This window comes from Onychostoma macrolepis, chromosome 24 (genome assembly GCF_012432095.1).
Source record: "Onychostoma macrolepis isolate SWU-2019 chromosome 24, ASM1243209v1, whole genome shotgun sequence".
Taxonomy (NCBI): Eukaryota; Metazoa; Chordata; class Actinopteri; order Cypriniformes; family Cyprinidae; genus Onychostoma; species Onychostoma macrolepis.
Window position 1 is genome coordinate 23,960,345 of NC_081178.1, and position 24,696 is coordinate 23,985,040.

At 39.7% G+C, this 24,696-nt stretch overlaps 2 protein-coding genes across 4 annotated transcripts in view; one reads left to right on the top strand and one right to left on the bottom strand.

Annotated features, from left to right (window-relative positions):
- adarb2 (adenosine deaminase RNA specific B2 (inactive)) overlaps positions 1 to 11,306 on the top strand; it is a 182,238-nt gene extending 170,932 nt beyond the window's left edge. For both annotated transcript variants that reach the window (XM_058766024.1, XM_058766023.1), the window contains 3 exons: positions 1,680 to 1,861; positions 4,633 to 4,814; positions 7,556 to 11,306. In XM_058766024.1, coding sequence (XP_058622007.1) covers positions 1,680 to 1,861; positions 4,633 to 4,814; positions 7,556 to 7,723 — 532 coding nt within the window. In that variant the 3' untranslated portion in view covers positions 7,724 to 11,306. The remainder of the gene's footprint in view (positions 1 to 1,679; positions 1,862 to 4,632; positions 4,815 to 7,555) is intronic.
- Positions 11,307 to 11,432: 126 nt separating this feature from the next.
- wdr37 (WD repeat domain 37) overlaps positions 11,433 to 24,696 on the bottom strand; it is a 45,996-nt gene continuing 32,732 nt past the window's right edge. The window contains exons 13-15 of one of the 2 annotated variants that reach the window (XM_058765154.1): positions 18,387 to 18,521; positions 14,655 to 14,769; positions 11,433 to 13,448 (exon numbers count right to left, since the gene is read on the bottom strand). In XM_058765154.1, coding sequence (XP_058621137.1) covers positions 13,317 to 13,448; positions 14,655 to 14,769; positions 18,387 to 18,521 — 382 coding nt within the window. In that variant the 3' untranslated portion in view covers positions 11,433 to 13,316. Of the gene's footprint in view, positions 13,449 to 14,654; positions 14,770 to 18,366; positions 18,522 to 24,696 lie in introns of those variants that run through there. The other variant, XM_058765153.1, reaches the window with a different exon arrangement.

The following is a 24,696-nucleotide window of genomic DNA, read 5'->3' on the forward strand; positions in this document are numbered from 1 at the left end:
TCTATCTATCTTAACTTTTAATGCTATGTAAATACTAAATTATTTAGTTACATATTGTCTATTTTAAAACCATGCTTTCTGATGCATATTGCACACAAACTGGCTGAAATTACAGGCTTCAGTCTGATTGGCTGTCTTAATTTCCACATTGGTTGGGTTAATACAAAGAGCACTTTTAAAGAATAAATAGTCACTAGCCATCATAAATTTGTTTAGGGAAATGTGGGTTGCCGCTGTCGATCACAAGGAGTCTTCCTGGTTAAAGTTGCGGTCACTGTTCACAAATATGTGTGAGCAAAAATTAGTCATTTTCATAGGAATCCTCTTGATCAGGAATTTTGCATAAGCATGAAAGATTTCCCATCATTGCTTTTGCAGCGGAGCAATGTTGTTCAAGCTGATTTTTGGCACTGACCAACAGAAAGCCGTTTGGTTTGAAAGTGACTTCTGTGTGAATTGTTCATCGTAACTTGAATAAAAATAGGCAATGGACTTTTCTTTGCCCACAAAATTTTGCTGAAATTTTGCTAAGGTGTCCGAACCTTAAAGTGCCTCTATTATGCCATTTTTAAAGGTTCCTAATATTGTTTTGGGAGTATCATATAATAGGTTTACATGCATGCAAAGTCAAAAAATGCTTTGGTTTTTATCAAAATATGCATTTGATATCACTTAATTTTCCATTGATTCTTAAATGATTAGTTCAAAGCAACTCTAAGATTCACTCTCACTAAACCCATCCTTTCCGTGAGCCTACTCTGCTCTGATTGGTCAGATGGCCCAGTCATGTGATTGGTCTACTGCGTACAGCAGCGTGTCTCAGAAAGGATATGCCCATTGCCATAGTTCTGTATTTTGAATGCTCGATAGAAATAGAATAGATATAAACATCTATTATTTATCATACTTACAGGTTTTTTATTCAGTGAAGCCAGCTGGTCCAAATAAACTGGGTACTGAGCCATCTTTCAGGAGCAAGTGTTTTGTGAACCCCACGTTGAACTCCCCAAGATTAGAGAAGCAGGCGTCAGTAAAAGGACAGGAACACGAAAAAGATTGGGGTTGTACTGCTGTGACAGTGTAAAATACAGCCTCATCTTTCTGAAGCGAAAATAAAACAAATTTACTTTCACATTGCAGGACAAAGCATCTTCTTGACGAGGTTATTCACATGAACAAGCTACAGTGTTCAAGTTGTTTGTGGCTTGCCAGTCTAGAACATAGGTGGGCATTATGCAAAATGTGATACCCCGTGACGTGTAGCCATCACGGAAGTGATTCGAATTACTGAGGACTCGTTTAGGCAGAGTTGATTCTTTCTTTTGGGAGACAATAACTTTATCATGCACTTTTGGCTTTACAATTTTGCAGAACGTTTACATTCATATATAGCTACATTACACAGTGCATGAAAGGCAATATTCGAAAATGGCATAATAGGGGCACTTTAAATGGGCGTTTCATAGCCAGAATCTTGCCATTAACACACATTCTGTGTGAGCTGTGCTTCATACATCGCCACACGACAGACCATGGACCTTTCTTTGTACGTGAAATTCCGCTGAAATTTCTCTAATGTGACCGAACCTTAAATAGGCTGTTCGTGGACAGAATATTGCCCATTTTCAAAAGTCTGGCACGAGACTACACCTTTCCTAACCCCTCTGCACTCTCTACAGGTGGAATGTGCTAGGCCTACAGGGGGCACTACTTAGTCATTTTGTGGAGCCGGTGTATCTGTACAGCCTGACGGTGGGCAGCCTGAGACACACAGGTCACTTCTCTAGGATGATGAACCACAGGTTGGAGAAAGTCGGGCCTCTGCCCACCTGCTACCACCGTAACCAGCCTCTACTGAGCGGTATGTCCTTTAAACCTTTTCCTTATTCATCTTCTAAATGTTAGCAAGACTTTTTTTGGTCAGTTGGCATTATACAATGATATATGAACACTTTACCCTGCTGATTACCTGTATATAAACACTTTACCCTGCTTTACCTGTAGATCCCTGTAGAGCAGGACACAAGCATAACTGGTCTCACTCGTACCTCTCCAAGTGGGATTCTAACCATCATCAATCGGCATGGGAAGCTAAAGATGGTTTGAGAGTAATAGAGGCCAAGTAGTAAGAGCTGTGCTTGTAAATCTCACTCCCCTAGCCTCAAGATGCTCACTAGAGAATTGTGGGCACACCATGCCAGTTGACTCTGGTTTGAATCCCACTCTGAGCAGTGCAAGTAGGACCAGTTACACTAGCAAACTCAAGGTTGTGGGTTTGATTCCTAGGGAACACGCATATTAATACATTGCATGGCTTGAATGCACTGTTAAACCTAAGCGCTTGCCAATGCTTTAGCAGACGTGACCTTATGCGCATGGAGGACACTCTGTCTCGCTCTATCACTTTGTTAAACTGCCCTCCTGAGCCTCAGTATGTCAGAAAACTGCTCTATTGGATCTACCCATCCTCCAAATCAATCTCATCAAACACCTTATCACTGCCATTGAAGAGGAGAGTGATCCATTCACTCTTCCTCTCATGCCCAGTGGGCCGCACGTCTCCGGCACGGCCCCTTTGACCACCATTGATGAGCTTCTCTTCCTTTGTCTGGATTCTCTTGTTGGGGAAAATGGGCTGGTTATTTTAGGCATCGCCATCATAAAGGGCGCAGAGTTCCCAAGAAGCGGCCGAGATCTCTTATCGTAAGGGAAGCAAATGACCCCTTCAGTCAGGAAACTAAAGTGAGACTGTCCTCAGTGGTCATACCTGTGCTTAACACTCAGATGCTTATTATCATAAATACAGCATTACATTTAGTGTTTTAGCATCATTGTGTAAAATACTCTGCATGATGTATAGACAACATCATTAGTGACAGTAAATGAAGACAGCTTGAGGGAAAATAAAAATGACTGGTATTTCCATCAAACTTTTCCTGTGACTCATTATTTGTATATTATCGGCTCATTATTTAGTTTGACTTATGCACAGGGGAGGTCATTAAATTGTGTTTTACTAAATGCAGGTTGCATTTTATAATGCAAATGTTAGATTAAAGCTCCAAACACCACCATGTTTACAAATAAGGTATATTTAATAAATGTGTGAATATGAAGGTGCTTAAAGGTTGAGAAATATCATTCAAATTACATGCACGCAGTTGATGATTTGAAAACTCTGGACATATTTGTCTTCAAGAAAAAAAAAAGTTTTATTCTACGTGATGGAGGGAGCGGTTGGTAAACAAACCTCATACATCCAGACCAGTAGGTGTCAGTATATAGTCAAGAACTACTCAAAAAAAGAAAAGCTATTAAATATTAATAATAAACAGAACTTACTGGTGAGCACACCTTTAATTAGCTTAACCAAGTTACATAACTATCTTAAGCAGTAAGAGTTTCATTATCAACAAGCTTTACTAGTATAATGCTAGTCAATATGCTTCACCAGCTCAGTTGTGCTGGTTCTCCTGCTTCTCCAGCTACAAAGAATTCACCAGCATAAACCCGACTCAACTAGCAATTGGACAAATGTTCCAGACTGGAGACGCGTGTAGGTAAAAGTGGTAAAAGTTGTACAGCGAAACTCTTGCACGATTCTCTCTAACCTACACTTTGTTAGCAAAAATGAGACCGTGTATGACTTTACCGAGGATGTCCTTTAAATACAGGACACATCACTTTTAGAAGATACGAAGTGGCGCTTAGCTGTATGTCAAACACAGTGATCACATTTAACAGCATCTTGTGTAAAATACTCTGGATGATGGATAGACGACAACATTGTGACTGACAGTAAATGATGAAGCCTGCTTGAGTTAAAATACAAATTAAATGCTCTATTACAGACATATAGGGATAAACCGAATACAGAGTATGAAATGACACTGTGGATAAGTGAGCGAGGGTTAGAGAAAGCAGCTGCGTTACGGCATAAAAGGATATGCACATTATTATAGCAGACAATTTATTCCACCTGTTTAGATGCACTGAATAGAGAATCTGAGATTTGCAGGAGGATTAAAGGAATATTTCAACCAAAAATGAAAATGCTATCATTTACCAAATGTGTATGACTTTCTTTCTACTGTGAAAAAGAAAAAGAGCTATATTACACAATGTCCAGGTTGCTCTTTATCAGGATGTGAGCTCCAGCAAATAGTAAATGGCTCTCTTAACATTTCACAAGATTCATATTTCATTTTGTGAATATTCATTTAGACTTTGCAGTAAAGATTAGCACAGTTGTCTTCCATGTAAAATTGTTCTCCTATATCAACACTCTCCGTAGTTTAGCAAATGCGCTACCGCACTAAAACGCCATTGTGTCTCACATATAGTATTCACAAGTCAGCAGTACAGTACATGGGCATGCTATGATACTCTCCACTTTAAGAAGGAAAGAATGCCATGCTAATTGGTGTAGTGATGCAGCAATGATTGAGGAGCCCGAGAGATCCTTTGTGCCTGGAACCAGTGTTTACCTCAAAGATAGCACAGACGACACACAGACATGCTCGCTCGCTAATGAAACACTTCAGCAATCACATGCTAAATAGAACCTCCCTCGAGTGCTCTTTCTTACCCGTCTTGCTTTCTTTCGCTCCCTATCTTTTCTCCTATACACAGGCCTGAGCAACAGCGACTGCAGGCAGCAGGGCAAGTCCGTGTGTTACAGTGTCAATTGGACGGCAGGTGACACCCAACTGGAGGTGCTCAACGCGTCTACTGGGAAGAGAAGAGACACCGGGGCTCCATCCAGACTTTGCAAGCATGCACTTTTTGAACGTTGGATCAGACTCTATCGCAAGGTGAGCTCACCTTGGCATGCTGCATTAGAATTTGAATACTTCCATACTATAAAGCAGGCGAAAAACAGTACACAAAAACAGAAGTATGTCCGAAATCATAGTATTCTGAAATCATATACCCGGATGACCTACCACTTCTGCTGAGATTCTGGAATGTGCAGTTGATGGGATGCTTTACTATCCCATGAGACTAAGGGAATTGATTTATGAAAGGCAGTGAAGTGACACAGCTGACACTGGTACTGTAGGTCACATGACAGTAACGACATGGTGGATGTAGTGTGTCCAAATTGTATTCATGCAACCCATATTTGTACTATATAGAACAGGGGTGGGGAACATTTATTCTGGAGGGCCACTCTCCTGCAGAGTTTAGCTTCAACCCTGAAAAAACCTGGGAAAAAAAATACCTAACTGCATCCTGCAGAGACCTTGATTAGCTGGTTCAGGTGTGTGTGATTAGGGTTGGAGCTAAACTCTGCAGGGACACCGGCCCTCCAGGATCAACGTTCCCAAACCCCTGATATAAAACATACTTTTAATGGTCAAAAAGTAAGTTCAAATTCAAATTTAGCAACTATGCGGACAATATCCATTTTCGTAATCACTGATAGTGAGTTAAATGACTTAAATTATTAAATGACTTGACATAAATAATTACACAAACTACATTTCGTGTGAAAACAATTCATAATAAAATAAAGTAGGCATTGCATTCTCAGTGTTGCCAGCAGGGGTACTATAGCTAGCATTAGTGTAAACTGAAGAAATAACCAGATTTATTTCCAAAGGAGCTTTCGCACCGCATAGTTCTAGAAACTTGCCAGGGGTGCGTTTCCCAAAAGCATTTTTAGCTAACTATAGTCGTTAGTTCCATTGAACTCTATTTGTAACGACAAAATTTGCAACCATAGTTGCTTTTGGGAAACGCACCCCAGTATGGTGGTTCCTAGAGAACCAATTTCCCGCTCGGGCCGTTTTCCTGGTTGCATTCGCACCGGCAGTAGGAACTCTGAAGCGGCCGACAGCGACGTCTTTATTCGTGGCATTTTCAAATGTCAACAACTGGTGAATGGAGGACGCGGTGATCGATGTTTTTGTTTTGTTTTGTGGGTTTCGCGATAACGGAGACTGAATGTAAATGCACAAGTTACAATCTCCGATGGCAACTAGGAGTTTTACATATCATCAAGGCTGATAAATTAACAGCTGCAGACAACAGGTAGCTTTTTAAAAATGCTGGGTAGCTGGTGTTTTGTATGTGTTTGGCCAATCAGCGTACATTTACGTCAGTAGTTCCTATAGAACCGTTTTAGACCATACTCCGTTTGGGGGAACTAAATTAGCTCCTACTTCAGAGTTCCTAGAACTAAAACCATTCTTAGTTCCTGTGGTGCGAACCAGCCAAAAAGCAGGTACCAATAGTTCTAAGAACTATGAAAAGGTTCCTTCGGTGCAAAAGCCCTTCCAAGATGCTACCCGAATGCCACTAACCAAATTATGTTAGCACAATGTACCATACTTCAGTCAAATGTTCATCACGTACTGTGTGCCACCTTAGAAAGTATGCAGTGTTCAGTACATACTGTGCAGTATGCAGAACACTAGTAATCCATTACGAACATAGCCTTAAAATCGGAATGAAATGCAGTGAAAAGTTGTGATCATCTTTTGACGCATATACAAGATCCCCTATTGTGATGTATGAACCGGCTTCACAAACAAAGGAAAAAATCTAGGGTGGGACTTAATTTTGTCCATTGGGAGTTGATTGCGTCTTTATTGTTTGCTAATCGTCGCAATCTTATGTGAGTGACATGTTGCTGGAGGGCAGGGATTATTGTCCCGTCCTCACCCCAGTGCACACAACATCAGAGAAGAGTTCATTGCGAGGGGGAAGTTAATCATCAATATTCATTTCATGGTGACTAAGTCCCATTCGCACTTGATACACAATAAATCAGAAGTCACTGTGCTTTTGATAAACTGCCTGGTCACCAGGGATGCCATAACATGGGAAAAATGTTTAGCCTCAGCTTAGAAACACTGTATCACTGTATCTTTAGAGTTCACTTACTGCAAGCAGTTTGAGGTTAGGGATCTCGCTCAAGGTCATAATCAATGGACCCTTGCAGAGTTGAAACCTAGGACCTTTCAATTACTAACCCAGTTCCAGTGGCATTTTCTCAGGTCAATATTAAGAACTAGTTGAAGATGAATAATTCTGTTTTTATTAACCACAACAGACAGCTCCCATTTGTTATGAGATGGGAAAAAAAGCGTAGGGCAGAATTAGGCCCTCATCATGTAAATGTATGGGAGAGATGCCGGCTGCTGTACCAAATGCTGGCAGTTAAAGTCTAATGACTGTGGAAATGGTAATCATCTTGAAAAGCACTTGAGCGGCCTCCCATGGCAAACGCTCAGTGCTCGCAGTCAGGGACGCAAGAGCACACACGCTAATCTCCAAAGAAACTTTTCTTTTCTCCGAGCCCCTCCATTCACCGCTCCCTCTTTTTGCTCACACTGTTTTTTTTTTTCGTGTGTGAGTGTGCGACAAAGAAATGCACAAAAGCACGGAGAATGTTCAATTGCTTGTGAAATTTAAATGGAGAGATTACACAGCTGCTCAAACGCCACGTTTGTGCCGGCTCATTCGTTTTGTTTTGCACTCTCACCATCTCTTCTGTCTGTCCCATCCCTCTATCCTTCATTCTTCTTTTTGTTTCCTCTCCCTATAGCTGGTGGTCCGTGGGACGAGTGGTACGCCGCTGTACTGTGAAGCGAAGCAGGCGGCCGGCACCTACCAGACTGTGAAGCTGCAGTGGTTGAAGGGTCTACAGGAAGCAGGATTAGGGACCTGGGTCAGAAAACCTCCTGAGCAGGAAAACTTCACTCTGACTGTATGAGTGCGGAAACCTGACCTCGTCACCAAAACCACCTTCACCTTGCAACCAGTCGCCACAGAAGCCCTATCTCACCCCTAAAGTCAACAACATCCCACTGCCAAAAAATCTCCACAGGGAGATGACAGGAGTCACGACTAGGTGATAAACCTTGTTCTGTCAAATTCTCGCAAAATGTTGCTACCAAGGTAAAGATAAGGCACGGAATCCTAACCCCTAACCTGAATCTGAGTAACCTTCCATTGGAAGCGCATCCCCAATAGATAGCATTACTATTTGTTGCAATTAAATCCCTGCCAAAAGTCTAGACTTTTAGTCAGGTTGACTTTGTGATAGGGTTGACCAATGACATAGACACATGTACGGTTAATGTTCCGACATTATGAAAGATCTTATACCCATCCTCAACATTTGATTAAAACATAGAACAATAGTGTACCACCTTGTTCTAGCTAGTCAAAAAATGTTTCCCAACCCCCGAGTGCTATGCTAAGAACAAATACAACACCAAATGATTTTCTAGCATTTCTAATCAGGATCAGAATTGAATACCCAAAAAGTTGATTCCAATGGAATTGCTTTTGTGTCCAAGGAGGATAGGATCTTGAAGGACATCAAAAGCAATGTATTCCACTGCTAGGGTTGTCAACTGTTCCGTATAATATGGTATCGTTCCGTATTTAAGGCATCAAAGAAGCAGGCATATACCGTATGACCTAGACCATACAAATTCTCAATTGATGATTAATCAATCTTTTTGCACAAATCATTGTTTGAATTGCAATCATAGCCAATTGTGCAAGGCGTTAAGACCATGCAGAATCCTCTGACATCTGGTCACTCCTGCTTTACTGATAACAATTCAATTCAAGTTTCTACATTATATTTAGAAATAGGTTATTAGTGGTGACTATGGTAGAAATGTACAGTAAAAATCATGCAGATAGCTACAAATTACACAATCAAACAGACGGTGAACACTATTAATGATTATATGCTATGATTCAACTAACAACAATTCCATTTCACCGTCCACGTTTTGATTTTGGAAAATGCAAACAATGTGATTATTTATCATAAGCACAACATCTAGCTAGGCAAGAAATAAAATGCCGTCTACCTGAGGGAAGATGTCGTTTGTAATTAATATAGTTAAATAGCGCAAAAAATTTAACAAATTTTAACCTCTAGCGTGTCTTAACTTGGACCTCAATACTGAAGCACAAATTGAAACACCAAAAGCAGCCTACACTCTCTAAATTCTCTTTAATTGAAAATTATTCATTTTCATGAATTCAGGCTACATGGTTGCAATAACATGTTAGTTCAAAATTTTAAGCACCATTGTTTTAAAAAAAAATGCTTTATTGACTAACGTTTCATAGATGTTCAATTGTTATGCTTTTAAGTTTTGAATGCATGTAATTTCACAGTAGGCTACATAGTACACAGTTCAACATAACATTAAACTATAACATTCTTGTAATGAGTCCCAGAAGCTTCCGGAATACCTTTAGTGTGAAGGAAGATCATATCAAAATTGCTTTGTCCTCGTGTAACACTCTCAAGATTTAATTTTCTCTGCATTTCGATAGTTGCAGTGGCCATTGAGGCTAAATGCAGAAGCGATCATGCTTAGTCCATTAATTGTAAAAATAATTTTGATTTGTCCATCGGTATTTAAAAACCAAAAATATGGAAGGTTAGGGTTTCCCTTAAGGGGTGCTTTGTTCTGAGAAACAATGTATGTAGCTTTCGTGAGACTTCTGGCAGAACAAGGGTTACCAGCTACGGAATCGACAACAAGGGGAAATGTAAGAAACGGGGACAATTTTCTCACAAGATGGTCACCTCTCTCTCTCTCTCTCTCTCTCTCCACTGACGGCTCTCCTGTAGCCGTCATTCAAACGTGTGTGTGTGTGTGTGTGTTAACCTTTGCCAAAGTGAAAGGCAGCCGCCGTCTTGTCATTATCTGCCCGTTTCCGGATGGCCTGCCCCTGAAGAGCTCCGACACGCTGTCCAATTAGAGGTCCTGTCAGAGTGATGCGTCCCTCATTTTCCTCTCTCTCCTTTGCCTTTGGTTCATTGGTACAGCTTCAAAATGGGGAAAAAAGAGGGAACGAAAAACAGTAGGGGTTGACATTGCAAAGACAGGTTAATTCAGCTCCATTTCGGGTGCGCAGGTTAGAGGTAATGGTGACAAGCTAATGTAAATGGTGCCATTACGACACCCCGGGTCTCTTGCCGTTTTTTGAGCAGGGACAGCTTGCTGCTTTAATACCTCAATCCCGCTCACCGGTGACGTGTCATTTCTCCGCTAGTTTCTCTTTGTGTGTCAGTGCTGTATCTTTACACAGGGTGTTCCGGGCAGAGACCTGCCTGAAAAGAAAGGGAAACGTCGGCGGTTTGATGTAGGCACAAAAGACGAAAAGAAAATGGAGTTAAGAGTGCGAGTAGGGATCCGTGATTATGGAGTCATTTGTTGTTAATGGATTCATTTAAAAACCGAGCACATTACAAATTGCTTCGTAAAGCCCGACCCAACCTTTGAAACGCATGCCACTTTAACCGAGGTTTAACCAATGATTCTCCTGCATTCGTTTATTTAATTTATAGATGCATCTCATTCATGTCTTTTTGATTTAGATGTACGCTATTCTGCGATTTAGTATGCGTGCTTAAACCTTGAATCATTTCGTCAAGTTATCACTATTTGTCTGTGAAGATGTTTATTGTTGTATACAAATACAATCATAGTACTCCATGATTATTATATTTTAATTGACTCGCAACATTTATTGGTTGATTCCTTTCTTTGCATAGTTCATTATTGCTTTGAGTATATTATCACAGCACATGTTTTTGTTTTTCATAAGCTTTCAGTATGTGTTTTCAAATGCCACTTTGTCAACCTTTGCCGAGATGCCATGTATCCACCCCTTTACAAATAGCTCAAGATGTTACAGGGACACCTAGTGGTGGCAAATATATTTAAGGTTTTCTCTGCCCCCTGTTTAATGTCTATGTTTTAAATAATGAATCCATCCCAGCTTAAATGTGATCATTTTTGTCTACCAATAGAAATAGAATATCAATAGAAAGAGGGTGAAACTGACAGACCGAAATAATGTAACTCAGCATTACCTACCTTTGGCTTCTTTCCGTTATCTGGATTTATTTTATTCCCAAATATTTCTAAAAGGTTCAACTTGATACTGAATGGAATGATCTGTTTCATAGTTATTTCCACCACACTGACAACCCAGTTTGAAATTGACATAATTGGAAAGACTGTTAATGCACGTGTGTCTTATATGTACTTGTGTTTCACTTACCTTTTTTTTTTGGACAACATTTGTTTTATGTTTGGGTTGAACTTTTTCCTTCATTACAACAGAAACATTAAAAGCCCCTGACAAAACTACATTTCAAGTAATTCAGTCGTAAGGCATGATTGAATGGCAATATTGTACTAATGACTGTACATTTTGTAAAAATTTGTAAAAAAAAAAGAAAAAATTAAAAGAATACCTTCAAGATATCTCTCAATAATGTGTAAATTTTAACCCAAAAGCATATGCTGCTAAGGTGTGTACATTGCACTTGAGTTAAAAGTGAATGTTTATGTGAATAAAAACAAAAATGTTGTGTTATACTTTGACTTGATTCTGTTTGTTTTTTTTAAAGCAACAACACTTTACTTAAAGCCTGTATGTAGTTTTAATGCATGAATTATGCCTTGTAATGCACCTTATAATGCATTGTACAATCTCATGAATAATTGTAACACGTAATGTATGATATTTGATCAATTCACTGTTACACCATGCATTTTAAATTCGGTTGTAATTATTTACAACAAGATACAATGTATTGCAATGCACATAATGAATAAGTATAATCTAATAACCCTTTAACATGCATTATACATTTACACATCAGCATTGTTTTGTTCACAGAATATTAACTTAATTTGTAGATTCAATCAAAACAATGTGATCGTTGAAAGACATCTTCACTTTATTCTGAAGCCCAGCAGTGAATGATTTTGATGCTATATCTCTACATTATTATATGATGCAATGTGTTTCTCCAATAAAGCAAATGAAGTTGCTCTCAAATAAAAAAGTGAAATGGCTCAATACCCCACAGAACATTCTATCAAGTTAAAGACAACTAAAATGTTGGAGATCACTCATTTTTAAAGGACGTTCTGATGGGTCATATGCGTTGTTGTTAGACAGCTGGATAAAAGATGAGCGTTTTCTATGCGTCTTTGCGTACATTTCAACTCTAAAGCCAAATACAGTCCATTAAACATGGACATCACACAAATATACATCGCATAATAAACATCTTTTTGTTAGACCTAACAGATTTAACAGACTGTCTACATGTAAAGAACTGACACTTTCCACCAAGACTTCTAGCACAGTCCAAAGTAGTTCTGGTGAAAGCCCAGTAATGCAGTAACGATACCAACTGTAACACGATGATGGAAGAGCTTCCATTTAAGGATTATTGACGAATGTCGCAAGTCATTCAAGCGGGGTTTCTGTAGATACGGCTATGCACAGTGGTTCACACATCACAAGAAATCCAAAGTACATCAGGAGGCCTTTCAAGCATCAGCAGATCACACTGAGCCAGGCATTGACATTTGGTCCGATGATTATCGACGAATATTACAATATCGAAAACTCGCTGCCGCACACAACTCTTCAATGTAAAAACTACAGCAGCGAGAAACACGCAAACTTGTTCTGAATTCAGATGCGTTGATTCAAATATTTACTTCTACACGACTTGAAAGCCCTTGAAATGGAAGTGAACATCAAACGTAGGGCTCCATAAACAGTCGATACGTTTTTTTTTTGTCATTTTCATTGGGTGAACAAGATTACACAGCAATTACACAGCATTTTGCTTCACATATTTGACAAGAGAGGTGGGTTTGTCATGCAAATGGACTGCGGCAATACTGACAGAAGCTGATTGGCCGCTTGAACGGCAATCAGAACATCACGAAGGTGCGGATCCGTAAATGCGATTGCCGATTTCCGTTCACAAAGGCAGAGTGCTTTAAATTTCTTTTGCACATCTCATCTCTATAAAAAGCAAAGCAGAACTCTATACAAAATGAAAAAAAAAAAAAAAAAATCTAAAATACTATCGTAAAATAAAAAGTCATCTGTACAAAGAACATTGCACAACAAAAATACCACTAAAGTGAAAAATTACTCGAGTGTAACAGCGGCAGGCCGTGAACCAACGTTTCGGCATTGTCCCGGTCTCGCAGGATTCACGAGTCGCAGTTTCATGCAAACATGTAAAATTGGGGTAACAAGACTGGGAGGAAGTTCACCACACTATATGACCTCAGAGCAGACAGCGCAGGGCTAGATATGCAGAATATCCATGAAATTGAGTTTTCAGAAGACGTGACAGGATGATGACCGTGGGACAGTGACCGTAGACGCCAACTGGGATCACACACAACGTGAATGTGTCATTTAAAATCTACTGCAGGTGTGGCACTGACGAACGTGTTCAGTCGTGATTGGGCCGTGTTAAGCTTGTGAACGTGTGAAGTGTGTCACTTCTCTTGCAGCAGGGCAGGGATGTTGATGTTCCAGCCGATGGCCTGGCGGTCGAAGCCACACGTGAACAGATTGCAAGCTTGGTTTTCCTCGTTCCAGGCAGAGCAGCACACCATGCGCCGATGGCCCTGCGTGTCAAATGCAATTTGGTTGTCAGGACACGTAAAAAGGTACAAAACCTGCTAATGCAATAGTTAAAGGGATGTGGCACAAAACCTAGTAAGCTTCCTTCATGGTTCGATACTAAAATGGACCCTTGTTAGAGACAGATTTGAGACGCTCTTCATGGGCAGCCACTCAATGTGCTGCAAGGAAATAACACATCTCTAGAGAATCATGTGTGGGACTTGACTAATGTTCACTGTGGATTCTGGTGATTCAGTCTGTAGCTAGCTAAAGATTTAAAACTTACATTATGGATATGCTGGATGCACAATACTGGATACTATTATTACAGGAAATTTTATTTAAAGTCACTTGTTTACTGGTTTAAATTGTTTATAAATGTATCTATATTTAAATATACATTTACAATAGACACTGTTTAAATAACTGAAATCAACATCGCATTAATGTAAATATATATTACAAAAATTAACTTCTAAACATTCTAAAATAAAAATATCTGTAATAAAAATTCTGCTATAACTGTAAATAGGAATACATATTCCTAAATCTGATTATACATTACCATTGATTCAAAACATTAAGATTTGTATGTTTTTATAGTTTTATTTATTTATTGTTTTTTAAAGAAATTAATAGGGATGCACCAGAATTAAAATTCTTGGTCGAAGCCAAGAACAAAATGAAACACTGGGCCAAAGGCCGAATACCGAACACAGTTTTTTTTACAGGAAAACCTCAGTGCTTCTTTTTGCAACAACAGCAGATTTATAAATGAGTCTCATTACGAATTTGGGAAGATGTTTGATGCACGTATCACATTGTCACATACATGCCTTATAAAAATGTCATAAAAAAATGTTACTGAGAAACTGACGAGTATCACTGTTTAGCGCAGATTTGGACTTTGAACCCTGGCTAAGAAGCAGATAGCACCACAAGCTCGTGCAGCGCTGTTTGAATACAAAACGTTTTGCATTTTATTTAATTGTTTAAGGCCATTTTGTGATTTCAATCATCATACAGTAACCGGCAACAACCACCCCTTCCTCTTCTCATCGAAAACATGCGATGCAGTACTAAACATGCTTCCACACTGCCGACATGTTTGCTGCAAATGTCCTTGTGAACCTATTCGTGTTTTAAAAATATTTACAAAATATGAAAGCTATGAAGCAGCACCTCTTTGAATAACACAAAAAAACAACCTGTCTGTTGCTCCTTGGGAGACGGGCCAGACGGACTCCATTCATGTCGAACAGCCTGACCTGCCTGTTGTCATGTGGCAGAGCGATGATTCTTTGGTTCGCTGAGACACTTATCCTGCAGGTTACAGCCAGAAAATCAATCAATAACTCAATTAAATGTAAAGAAACAAGCAGCATCTACTTACACCAAATGCAGAAAGCTTACCTCGTTGACAAAGGCTACTTTCACTCCCATCGGTTAAACAATTTACAAAATAACACTTTGTGCGAACAGCATCTATTACACTTGATGTAAACAAGATTTTGCCATTTAATAGTGCATATAGAGCTAGATACTATTTACTAAATGTACATATACACACACACACACATATATATTAATATTAGTGCTGTCAATCGATTAAAACATTTTTTACTAATTAATCGCATATTTTTTTCTGAAATTAATTGCGATTAATCCCACCTAACATTAAAGTTTTTAAATATACTTTTATATTGCAATAATTTCACATTCAATCTTCAAATTAATGTACAAACAACATATTTTTAAGAGCATCTTTTTTATGACTTTTCATTACTGATACCAAGTAATACTGATTTCCCTATAAAAAATTTCCCAATATTTAACCATTGACTATAGCCACTAAACATTACATTATAATTAAGAGCTATCAATTTTAACATTTATTAGACTTTAAAAATAACTTCTAATTTAAGTGAACTTAAAACAATCTTCACATAAACCCATTATAATAAAGTCATATTTAGCTACCTGTGCCCCTCAGCAGAAATATACAGAAATTTAATAAAGTTATCAAACACTAAATTCTAAACTAAATACAGATAAATACTTAACAGCTATATAAAATGTATTGATTTCCTCTTTTTTTCTTTTATTCTTGATGAACAGGCATCACAGCAGCTGGTTATTAGGTTGTTTTGGCTGTCATTTCTTTAAGAGATGTCGCTACTGAACGCGACGTAGATCTGACACGCATCGCGTTTTCTCTCAAATCTCTTTACCTTTTCTTACCCATTTCAGTCTCTACTAATGAACTGACGAGTTGAATCGAGTGTGTTAGATGAGGGAGACAATGCTGGGCTGCTCCAGGACAGTTTTGAAAACCATTTCAGAGACATGTTCTTAATGTAACTCATATATAACCTATTACATGCACGCACAGTTTTAAGGCAGCCTTTTTGGTAACTTCATGCCTTAACTGACCATGACATTGCATGCACGCAGTTTACTTCGTGCTTTGATATGAATTGATACAGGCTATAGTGTGTTTGACTCGTGCCTGCCGCTGAAGAGAAGCTGTAGCGCGTGTCTGAAACATCTCCGGATTTATGTGCTCATAAAGAAATGCACTTTTATTTATTGTTATTTTATTTATTTATTTATTTATTATCCAAATCTTCTGTACTATTCCTAGCTCAGCAGCCTTACTTGACTTGATTCTTTCAGAATATCCTGATATAGAGGAATAAAGTTTCTCAGTTTCCCAGAACTTTTTAAAACAGGCATTGTGTTGTCTCTGCTTGTTCAGAAACAACAATCTCAGGAAGCTGTCTTACACCTCACCAACCTGCTGCTCTTACCTATTAACGGCTGAGTCTGTGCGGATGGTAGCAATTGGAGATCTCATGTTCTTCAAGTCCCACACCTTGACGGTGCGATCGTCACTTCCCGACACCACGTTGTCTCCCACGGTGAACACAGCTGACGTCACGGTGCTGCAAGAAACAAACGGCTTGTCAACAAAACCTCGCGCACACGCATCAAACATTCTCTAATCACTCTTTAACGCCTCAAGGCCAAAAATATCATCCTGAACAAACGCTGATGGTTTTCATGAAGTATACGTAAGATACCTGTAAATATCGCTCTGTAGAAAACGGAAGTTGCAGAAGCTCAAGGATCTCGGCTGCTAATGTGAAAGACACCCATTTAATCCTGATCATGAGTCACTGCTGAAACCGGGTTGAGGGATGTTGCTTGCATTACAGAGATGATGATCTTGCTGTGTAATAATTGCGTTCTTGAGCGAGACTCTTAACTACAGAACGCCCAGCAGGGATTGTCCCTGAATTAAGTGTGGCGTAAGGGACTTTGAATGAAATACATCAGCAAAATGGCAAGTCCCTAAAAGTAACTAGCTCAGCACTCAAGTATTCTTTGAAAGCAAGAGAGACTCTCTCTTTTACTGGCATGACAAATTACCGTACAGAGTGACTAGAGCGTGCTCAAGGTGATTTGGTTATCTCCACAGTCTTATTCTTTGAAGTACCCAACAGATCAAGAAGCAGATCACATGAACTCGACTTTCTGCCTTCCCGTTGGTAGTCTATTAATTTATCATCAACAAATAGTTATGACTGACGATCATCAGTGTCACTTCTAAAGGCCAATTCACACTGCACCAGCAGACGCCGTCAAACAGACACGTTCATAGAGTTTTGTTTCATCAGTGTGTCAACCCTGTGGCGTCTAGTTGTTGGTCAACACTTGTTTTCGGCGACTGAATATGTTGAATTGGTGTTTGGTCTGCATCTGTCGGAACGAGGTGAACTGGCCTTAAGGACCCGAGTCCTCTAGAGTGGCAACGTGGATATGCTGAACATTGTTGGGCAGGTAGTATATAGTCTAGGCTTAAGTGGACATGTTCACCGCCTGATGTATAGTGTGCACAAAATAGCACAATCTGGCAGAATTCACCAGTTCCAATCTGACTGGTTCACTTCTACGCAACTTTAGGGATTCACAACCTTTTCTCATGACGAAAACGTACCTGTGGGAACTTTATCACAAGATGCGAAATACGTGGCGCCATGTACGCTTTGGTGACATAGTCGATGTGAAATGTCCACTGGGTGGTGCTGAAAGTGTTCGTCTTTTTTCTTCCTCGGAACAGATGAACGTATAAATGGTACGTTTTGTGTGACGTTGGTTTTGCACGCATCACCGCAGTTCTGACTTGAAATGTCCGTTGAGTGGCGTTATAACTCTAATGCTCCGTGACGCTTTAAAAATAACGTACCATCTGCACAACACCTAAACCTGCCCGATAGTATGAACAAAAGTGAATGTGACGTAAAACGCAAATCGCAAGCATTCCTTGTTTTTCAATGTCTCATCTTTCAGCTCTTTCATCGTGAGTCTTTTTTTTTCCATGGGATTCGCACTCAAGGATTCCGCATCCTAAGTCCAATTCCGTGCTAGCTGAGCTACCAAGCAAGTTTGTTACATCTGGAAAGCGAAACATATGGAGCTGTAATCATAACTGTATACGAAAACGATTACATGCACGCACAGTTTTAAGGCAGCCTTTTGGTAACTTCATGCCTTAACTGACCATGACATTGCATGCACGCAGTTTACTTCGTGCTTTGATATGAATTGATACAGGCTATAGTGTGTTTGACTCGTGCCTGCCGCTGAAGAGAAGCTGTAGCGCGTGTCTGAAACATCTCGGATTTATGTGCTCATAAAGAAATGCACTTTTATTTATTGTTATTTTATTTATTTATTTATTTATTATCCAAATCTTCTGTACTATTCCTAGCTCAGCAGCCTTACTTGACTTGATTCTTTCAGAATATCCTGATATAGAGGAATAAAGTTTCTCAGTTTCCCAGAACTTTTTAAAACAGGCATTGTGTTGTCTCTGCTTGTTCAGAAACAACAATCTCAGGAAGCTGTCTTACACCTCACCAACCTGCTGCTCTTACCTATTAACGGCTGAGTCTGTGCGGATGGTAGCAATTGGAGATCTCATGTTCTTCAAGTCCCACACCTTGACGGTGCGATCGTCACTTCCCGACACCACGTTGTCTCCCACGGTGAACACAGCTGACGTCACGGTGCTGCAAGAAACAAACGGCTTGTCAACAAAACCTCGCGCACACGCATCAAACATTCTCTAATCACTCTTTAACGCCTCAAGGCCAAAAATATCATCCTGAACAAACGCTGATGGTTTTCATGAAGTATACGTAAGATACCTGTAAATATCGCTCTGTAGAAAACGGAAGTTGCAGAAGCTCAAGGATCTCGGCTGCTAATGTGAAAGACACCCATTTAATCCTGATCATGAGTCACTGCTGAAACCGGGTTGAGGGATGTTGCTTGCATTACAGAGATGATGATCTTGCTGTGTAATAATTGCGTTCTTGAGCGAGACTCTTAACTACAGAACGCCCCAGCAGGGATTGTCCCTGAATTAAGTGTGGCGTAAGGGACTTTGAATGAAATACATCAGCAAAATGGCAAGTCCCCTAAAAGTAACTAGCTCAGCACTCAAGTATTCTTTGAAAGCAAGAGAGACTCTCTCTTTTACTGGCATGACAAATTACCGTACAGAGTGACTAGAGCGTGCTCAAGGTGATTTGGTTATCTCCACAGTCTTATTCTTTGAAGTACCCAACAGATCAAGAAGCAGATCACATGAACTCGACTTTCTGCCTTCCCGTTGGTAGTCTATTAATTTATCATCAACAAATAGTTATGACTGACGATCATCAGTGTCACTTCTAAAGGCCAATTCACACTGCACCAGCAGACGCCGTCAAACAGACACGTTCATAGAGTTTTGTTTCATCAGTGTGTCAACCCTGTGGCGTCTAGTTGTTGGTCAACACTTGTTTTCGGCGACTGAATATGTTGAATTGGTGTTTGGTCTGCATCTGTCGGAACGAGGTGAACTGGCCTTAAGGACCCGAGTCCTCTAGAGTGGCAACGTGGATATGCTGAACATTGTTGGGCAGGTAGTATATAGTCTAGGCTTAAGTGGACATGTTCACCGCCTGATGTATAGTGTGCACAAAATAGCACAATCTGGCAGAATTCACCAGTTCCAATCTGACTGGTTCACTTCTACGCAACTTTAGGGATTCACAACCTTTTCTCATGACGAAAACGTACCTGTGGGAACTTTATCACAAGATGCGAAATACGTAGCGCCATGTACGTTTGGTGACATAGTCGATGTGAAATGTCCACTGGGTGGTGCTGAAAGTGTTCGTTTTTTTTCTTCCTCGGAACAGATGAACGTATAAATGGTACGTTTTGTGTGACGTTGGTTTTGCACGCATCACCGCAGTTCTGACTTGAAATGTCCGTTGAGTGGCGTTATAACTCTAATGCTCCGTGACGTTTTAAAATAACGTACCATCTGCACAACACCTAAACCTGCCCGATAGTATGAACAAAAGTGAATGTGACGTAAAAACGCAAATCGCAAGCATTCCTTGTTTTTCAATGTCTCATCTTTCAGCTCTTTCATCGTGAGTCTTTTTTTTTTCCATGGGATTCGTACCCAAGGATTCCGCATCCTAAGTCCAATTCCGTGCTAGCTGAGCTACCAAGCAAGTTTGTTACATCTGGAAAGCGAAACATATGGAGCTGTAATCATAACTGTATACGAAAACGATTACAAGTGCCTGCTGTTTTACTGCCTCTAGTGTTCATTTCTGTTGGAAACTGCAGTGATATGTACTTATTGGTACGTATTTCACATCTTGCAAAAAAAGTTCCCACAGGTACGTTTACGTCATAAGATCAGGTAGGGCATTCAAGGTGGACAGATTTGGATTATACTGAGCGACTTTAGATGCATTTACACTGAAAGCAGGTCGCCAAGTAGCTGCGTTGCTGACTGCTAGTAGGCGTTCCTATTTGTTGGATTATTAAGCCCAGCGGTTCCCAACCACTCCATTCCTGGAGTACCCCTAACACTGCACATTTTGCATTTCTCCTTAAATCAAAGACACTTGATTCAACTCGTCAGCTCATTAGTAGAGCCTACAAGGGTGTTTCAGACAAAGGAGATATGCAAAATTTGCAGTGTTGGGGGGGGATCCAGAAACATGGTTGGGAAGCACTGATCCAGCCAATCATGAGACAGACTACGTGAGCTCCACCGCATTGTGAAGATGTATATTAGCAAGTTAAATTCTGAACTTTGTTGAATTGTAAACAATTGCTGTCTATTATTTTACTTTAAATTGACATCTGTCAAAAGGTTTTGAAAGTGACTGAAGCAGGGATGTCGCTAGTGAAGGGAAAGATGGAACTTACTATAGAAGGACCAGAGCTCAAAATAGTAACCACCTTGTAAACCACATAGGGGGGCCAGAAGGCCTAGCGACTCAGAAGTCAAAATTGTCTATAAAAAGAATCAGAATTGAGGGCATGGAAAGAGGAAATTCTTACTGGTCAACAGTTTCCTTTATCAAAGTATGTTACAACAATTTAAAATATCTAAACTTTTTGACGCATGAGGTAGTTTCACTTTTCCAAAGCCTTGTGCTTTTCCTCTATATCCAGTTTGGAAGTCAATGTTGTGGTAGAATTCTCAAAGCACAAGTCCTAGCTTGCAATCATCTTAAGTGGCCAATTCTTGGCCAGAATAAGCTGTGGACTAGACTTTATGCTGGTAGTCGTAAGTCTGGTAATGTGGGCCTACATGTGACTTCTGTGATGAGGCTGGAATTGCTACTGGAATTGAATCTTCCCAACAAATTATATTATTGTGATGATGAAATTAAACTCATCTTTCCGTTTGGAAGGACCACCCTCTGCTCCTGTACAGGGCATGAGAGCACCAGCAGCTGGGGTAAAATGAGGCAGAGAGAGTGTGTGTGTGATCTGAGACAGTCTGGGTGAACAGCAGGAATGTCAGCAACCCTCAGGGTCACAGCGCACATTTAACTGCTCCGCTCAGCACACACACTTCCATTTAATGGACCTTAATATTTCTAATCTATCACGTCATTCCCTGCTGACATTTCTCTCCTCTTTGTATTCCCTTCTCTCGGGAGAGCGAGGGAGAGAAAAATGAAAAAAAAAAAAAAGAAAAGGGCCGGAGTGGTGCTCCGCTCGCCTCTAGCCGTGCTAATTTGAATTGACATGATATTAAGGTTTAATTAGGGGCTAAATTCCGCTGCATTAAAGATTTGGAGTTGGGTTTGGCTGTATTTAACAGCTTTGCTCAGCTCTCTCCGGCACAGTTCACATCCAAAGTGAAGCGTGGAAACGCTTTCTGACATCGTGGGTTGCCACTGGAAAGCAAGGGTGGGGGCGGTGGTGGAGCCGATAATAGATTAAAAGCTTGATTAAAATCCTATTACAACTCAAATGATATTTTGGGAATGTTCCGATTCCCCTGGGACCACTGACAAGCAAGGTCGAGACTCATTAGAGGAAGAGCTGCATGTGCATTTAATAGAGATCCAGTGCTGGAGTATAATAAGCTCTTTAAAACAATGGTTAAAGTAGTTGAATGTGGTTAAAACTCTTGCTGAGACTGGGAAATGTGTTGAAGATGGTTTGAGATGTATGAAATTCATAGTTCAAATTCATACATTTAAAACAGAATTTATTCTGTGTACACAGTGTCCAAACCCAAACTAGCATAAATTTATTTCTTCCATGGAGGATATTAAAACATGTCCTGGCTTATAATGAGTGAATGGGGCTTGAGGTTTTCAAATAAGTGCATCCATCCATCATAAAAAGTGCTCCACATGGCTCTGGGAGGTTAATAAAGGTCCTTCTGAAGTTAAGACAAATATCCATATTTAAAACTTTATAAGCGTGATCTCTAACTTCCGCTAACTGTCATATGTGTGTTCACGAAAGAGTGGCGTTATAGTGGATGACGTAGGACGAAGGCGTAGCATAAGCTCCAGTGAGAGGTGATGAACATGGAAGTACAGAAGAGAGAGCAAAACAAAACACAGTCATGAATTACAAGTACAAAACGAAGATTTGTTAAGAAAAATGACAGAGAATTTCGATATAAGCCAAGAGGAGACTGGTTTTTCTTTGATGTAAACAAAACTTGGTTCTCGTGAGACTAGCATATTCTCACTGGAGCTTATGCTACGTCTAAGTCCTACGTCATCTGCCGGAACACCACTCTCGTGAACGCAGGTATGACAGTTAGCGGAAGCTAGAGATTACGGTTTATAAAGTAGTGCTGTCAAACGATTAATCACATCCAAAATAAAAGTTTGTGTTTACATAATGTGTGTGTGTACTGTGTATATTTATTAAGTATATATAAATACACACACATGCATGTATATATTTAAGAAAAATATGTTATGTTTAGACATTAAAAATATTTATATATAACATCAATTATATTAATATAAATGGAAATATTTTCAAAATATTTTGTGTTTATGTGTGTATTTATATATACATAATATTCAAAATATCAACCCCCATTCACTGCTATTAAAAAGCTTGGAAGAGCCAGGACATTTATATTTATATATATATATATATATATATATATATATACACATACATACACACACATACCTATACACACACCTCTGACTGTATTTGTCTGAAAGAATAAAGTCATATACACCTAGGATGACTTGAAGGTGAGTAAATCATGGGGTAATTTTCATTGTTGGGGGAACTATCCCTTTAAGATTAAGCAATTATAAGACGACATTTAGCAGTTAATTTACTACAGGTTCAGTCCCCATGAATTAACCTTGGGTCAAGTGTTTTGATCAAGGGTTCATAAATAAACCCTTACTAGGTTCAAACCTACAGCCTTTTGGCCTCCAGCCTGAATCTTTAACCGCCAGTCTGAGTCTGAGAAACAGGAATAGGTGAGCTTGTCATCCAGAATTTGCGTGATCTGTCTCAAAGGAGACACCAGCTGTGATTTTTCTTCAGTGAGAAACCCATTCTGACACATTCCCCAAGACAGCAGGTGTGTCTCCCTCTGTCTGTCTGAAATCGAGCACACTGGCGATACTCTCGTAAGCATCCTGACAGACAGATAGCGGCTCTGACAGGAAATGCCCTGCAGATCAAAGAGGAATGAGGCAGCGAACACCATGGGCTCTTGAGTACAGCGACACTCCTGTCATGTTTCATTTGTACTGTGCCACTCATTAGCATTTGCACCATCATTAGATGATTAGGAGGTGACATTTCAGGCCCTCCCACTGCCCTTTTGAGTGCCAACGTGAATGATTACAGGTTCAAAAGTTCACAAATTCACACTTTTCGATTCAAGTTGAGTATCAAGTGTCAAATCACAAGATGAAGTCTAAGTCCAGTCTCAAATCCTCTTTTGGTCCCAAATGCAAAATCGTGGAACCCCAAAAGATAAATTCTGATCCTGAACAACCGTACAAGTTTCAAAAATGACCCCAAAATCATAAAAGTTCTCTATATGACTTTTGCACTGTACCAAAATCTTCTGAAGCCATATGATGGCTTTGCATGAGGACCAGATGGAAATTGTGAAATCCACCTTGGCACATTCATCTGAGATTTCTTAAGAGTTTTTTCATTGACTTGATTGATCCAGTTTAATCATCAAGCAATTTGCATGTCATGGGTATTGTCAGCATGAAATTCAAAACAAGACGGAATAGACTTCATGTGCACATCAAGATATATTCAGTTGCACAACACTAGACCCTTCAGACTCGAGTTTACATCTTTGGTCACACTCCATCGTCTATAAGCACCAGTATTCACCAGTTAGCTCTAAAAGTGCCACTCTTTAAAGTTTTCAACACTTACGCTGCTAAAATCAGAAAAACAGTGGGCAAAGGCTTGAATGTTTCATCTAAGTGTCCATATGTCGCGCTCATGGTGTGTCCTGATGCTCTGGGTTAGTGAAGTGAGACAGGCATATGTCAGCTGTACTGCACAACTGAGCTAAACTTCACCCACTATTAGAAACTGTACAGCAGTTTAAGAGCCTCAGTCTGCATAAAATAGACATACATCCTGTTATGTATTCTAAGAGTAAACATCTGTTAGGATCGTGTTTGGAATCTAGCTACAATGTTGTGAAAAAGTATGTACACCCATGAAAACTATAGGTATATATCCATCATGATAATAAAACGCAGATATAGAAGGGTTAGTTCACCTAAAAATGAAAACTCTTATCATCATTTACACACCCTCTTGTGGTTTCAAACCTATAAGACTTTTTTCATCTTCAAAACACAAATGAATACATTTTAATGAAATCTGACAGATTTCAGTCCC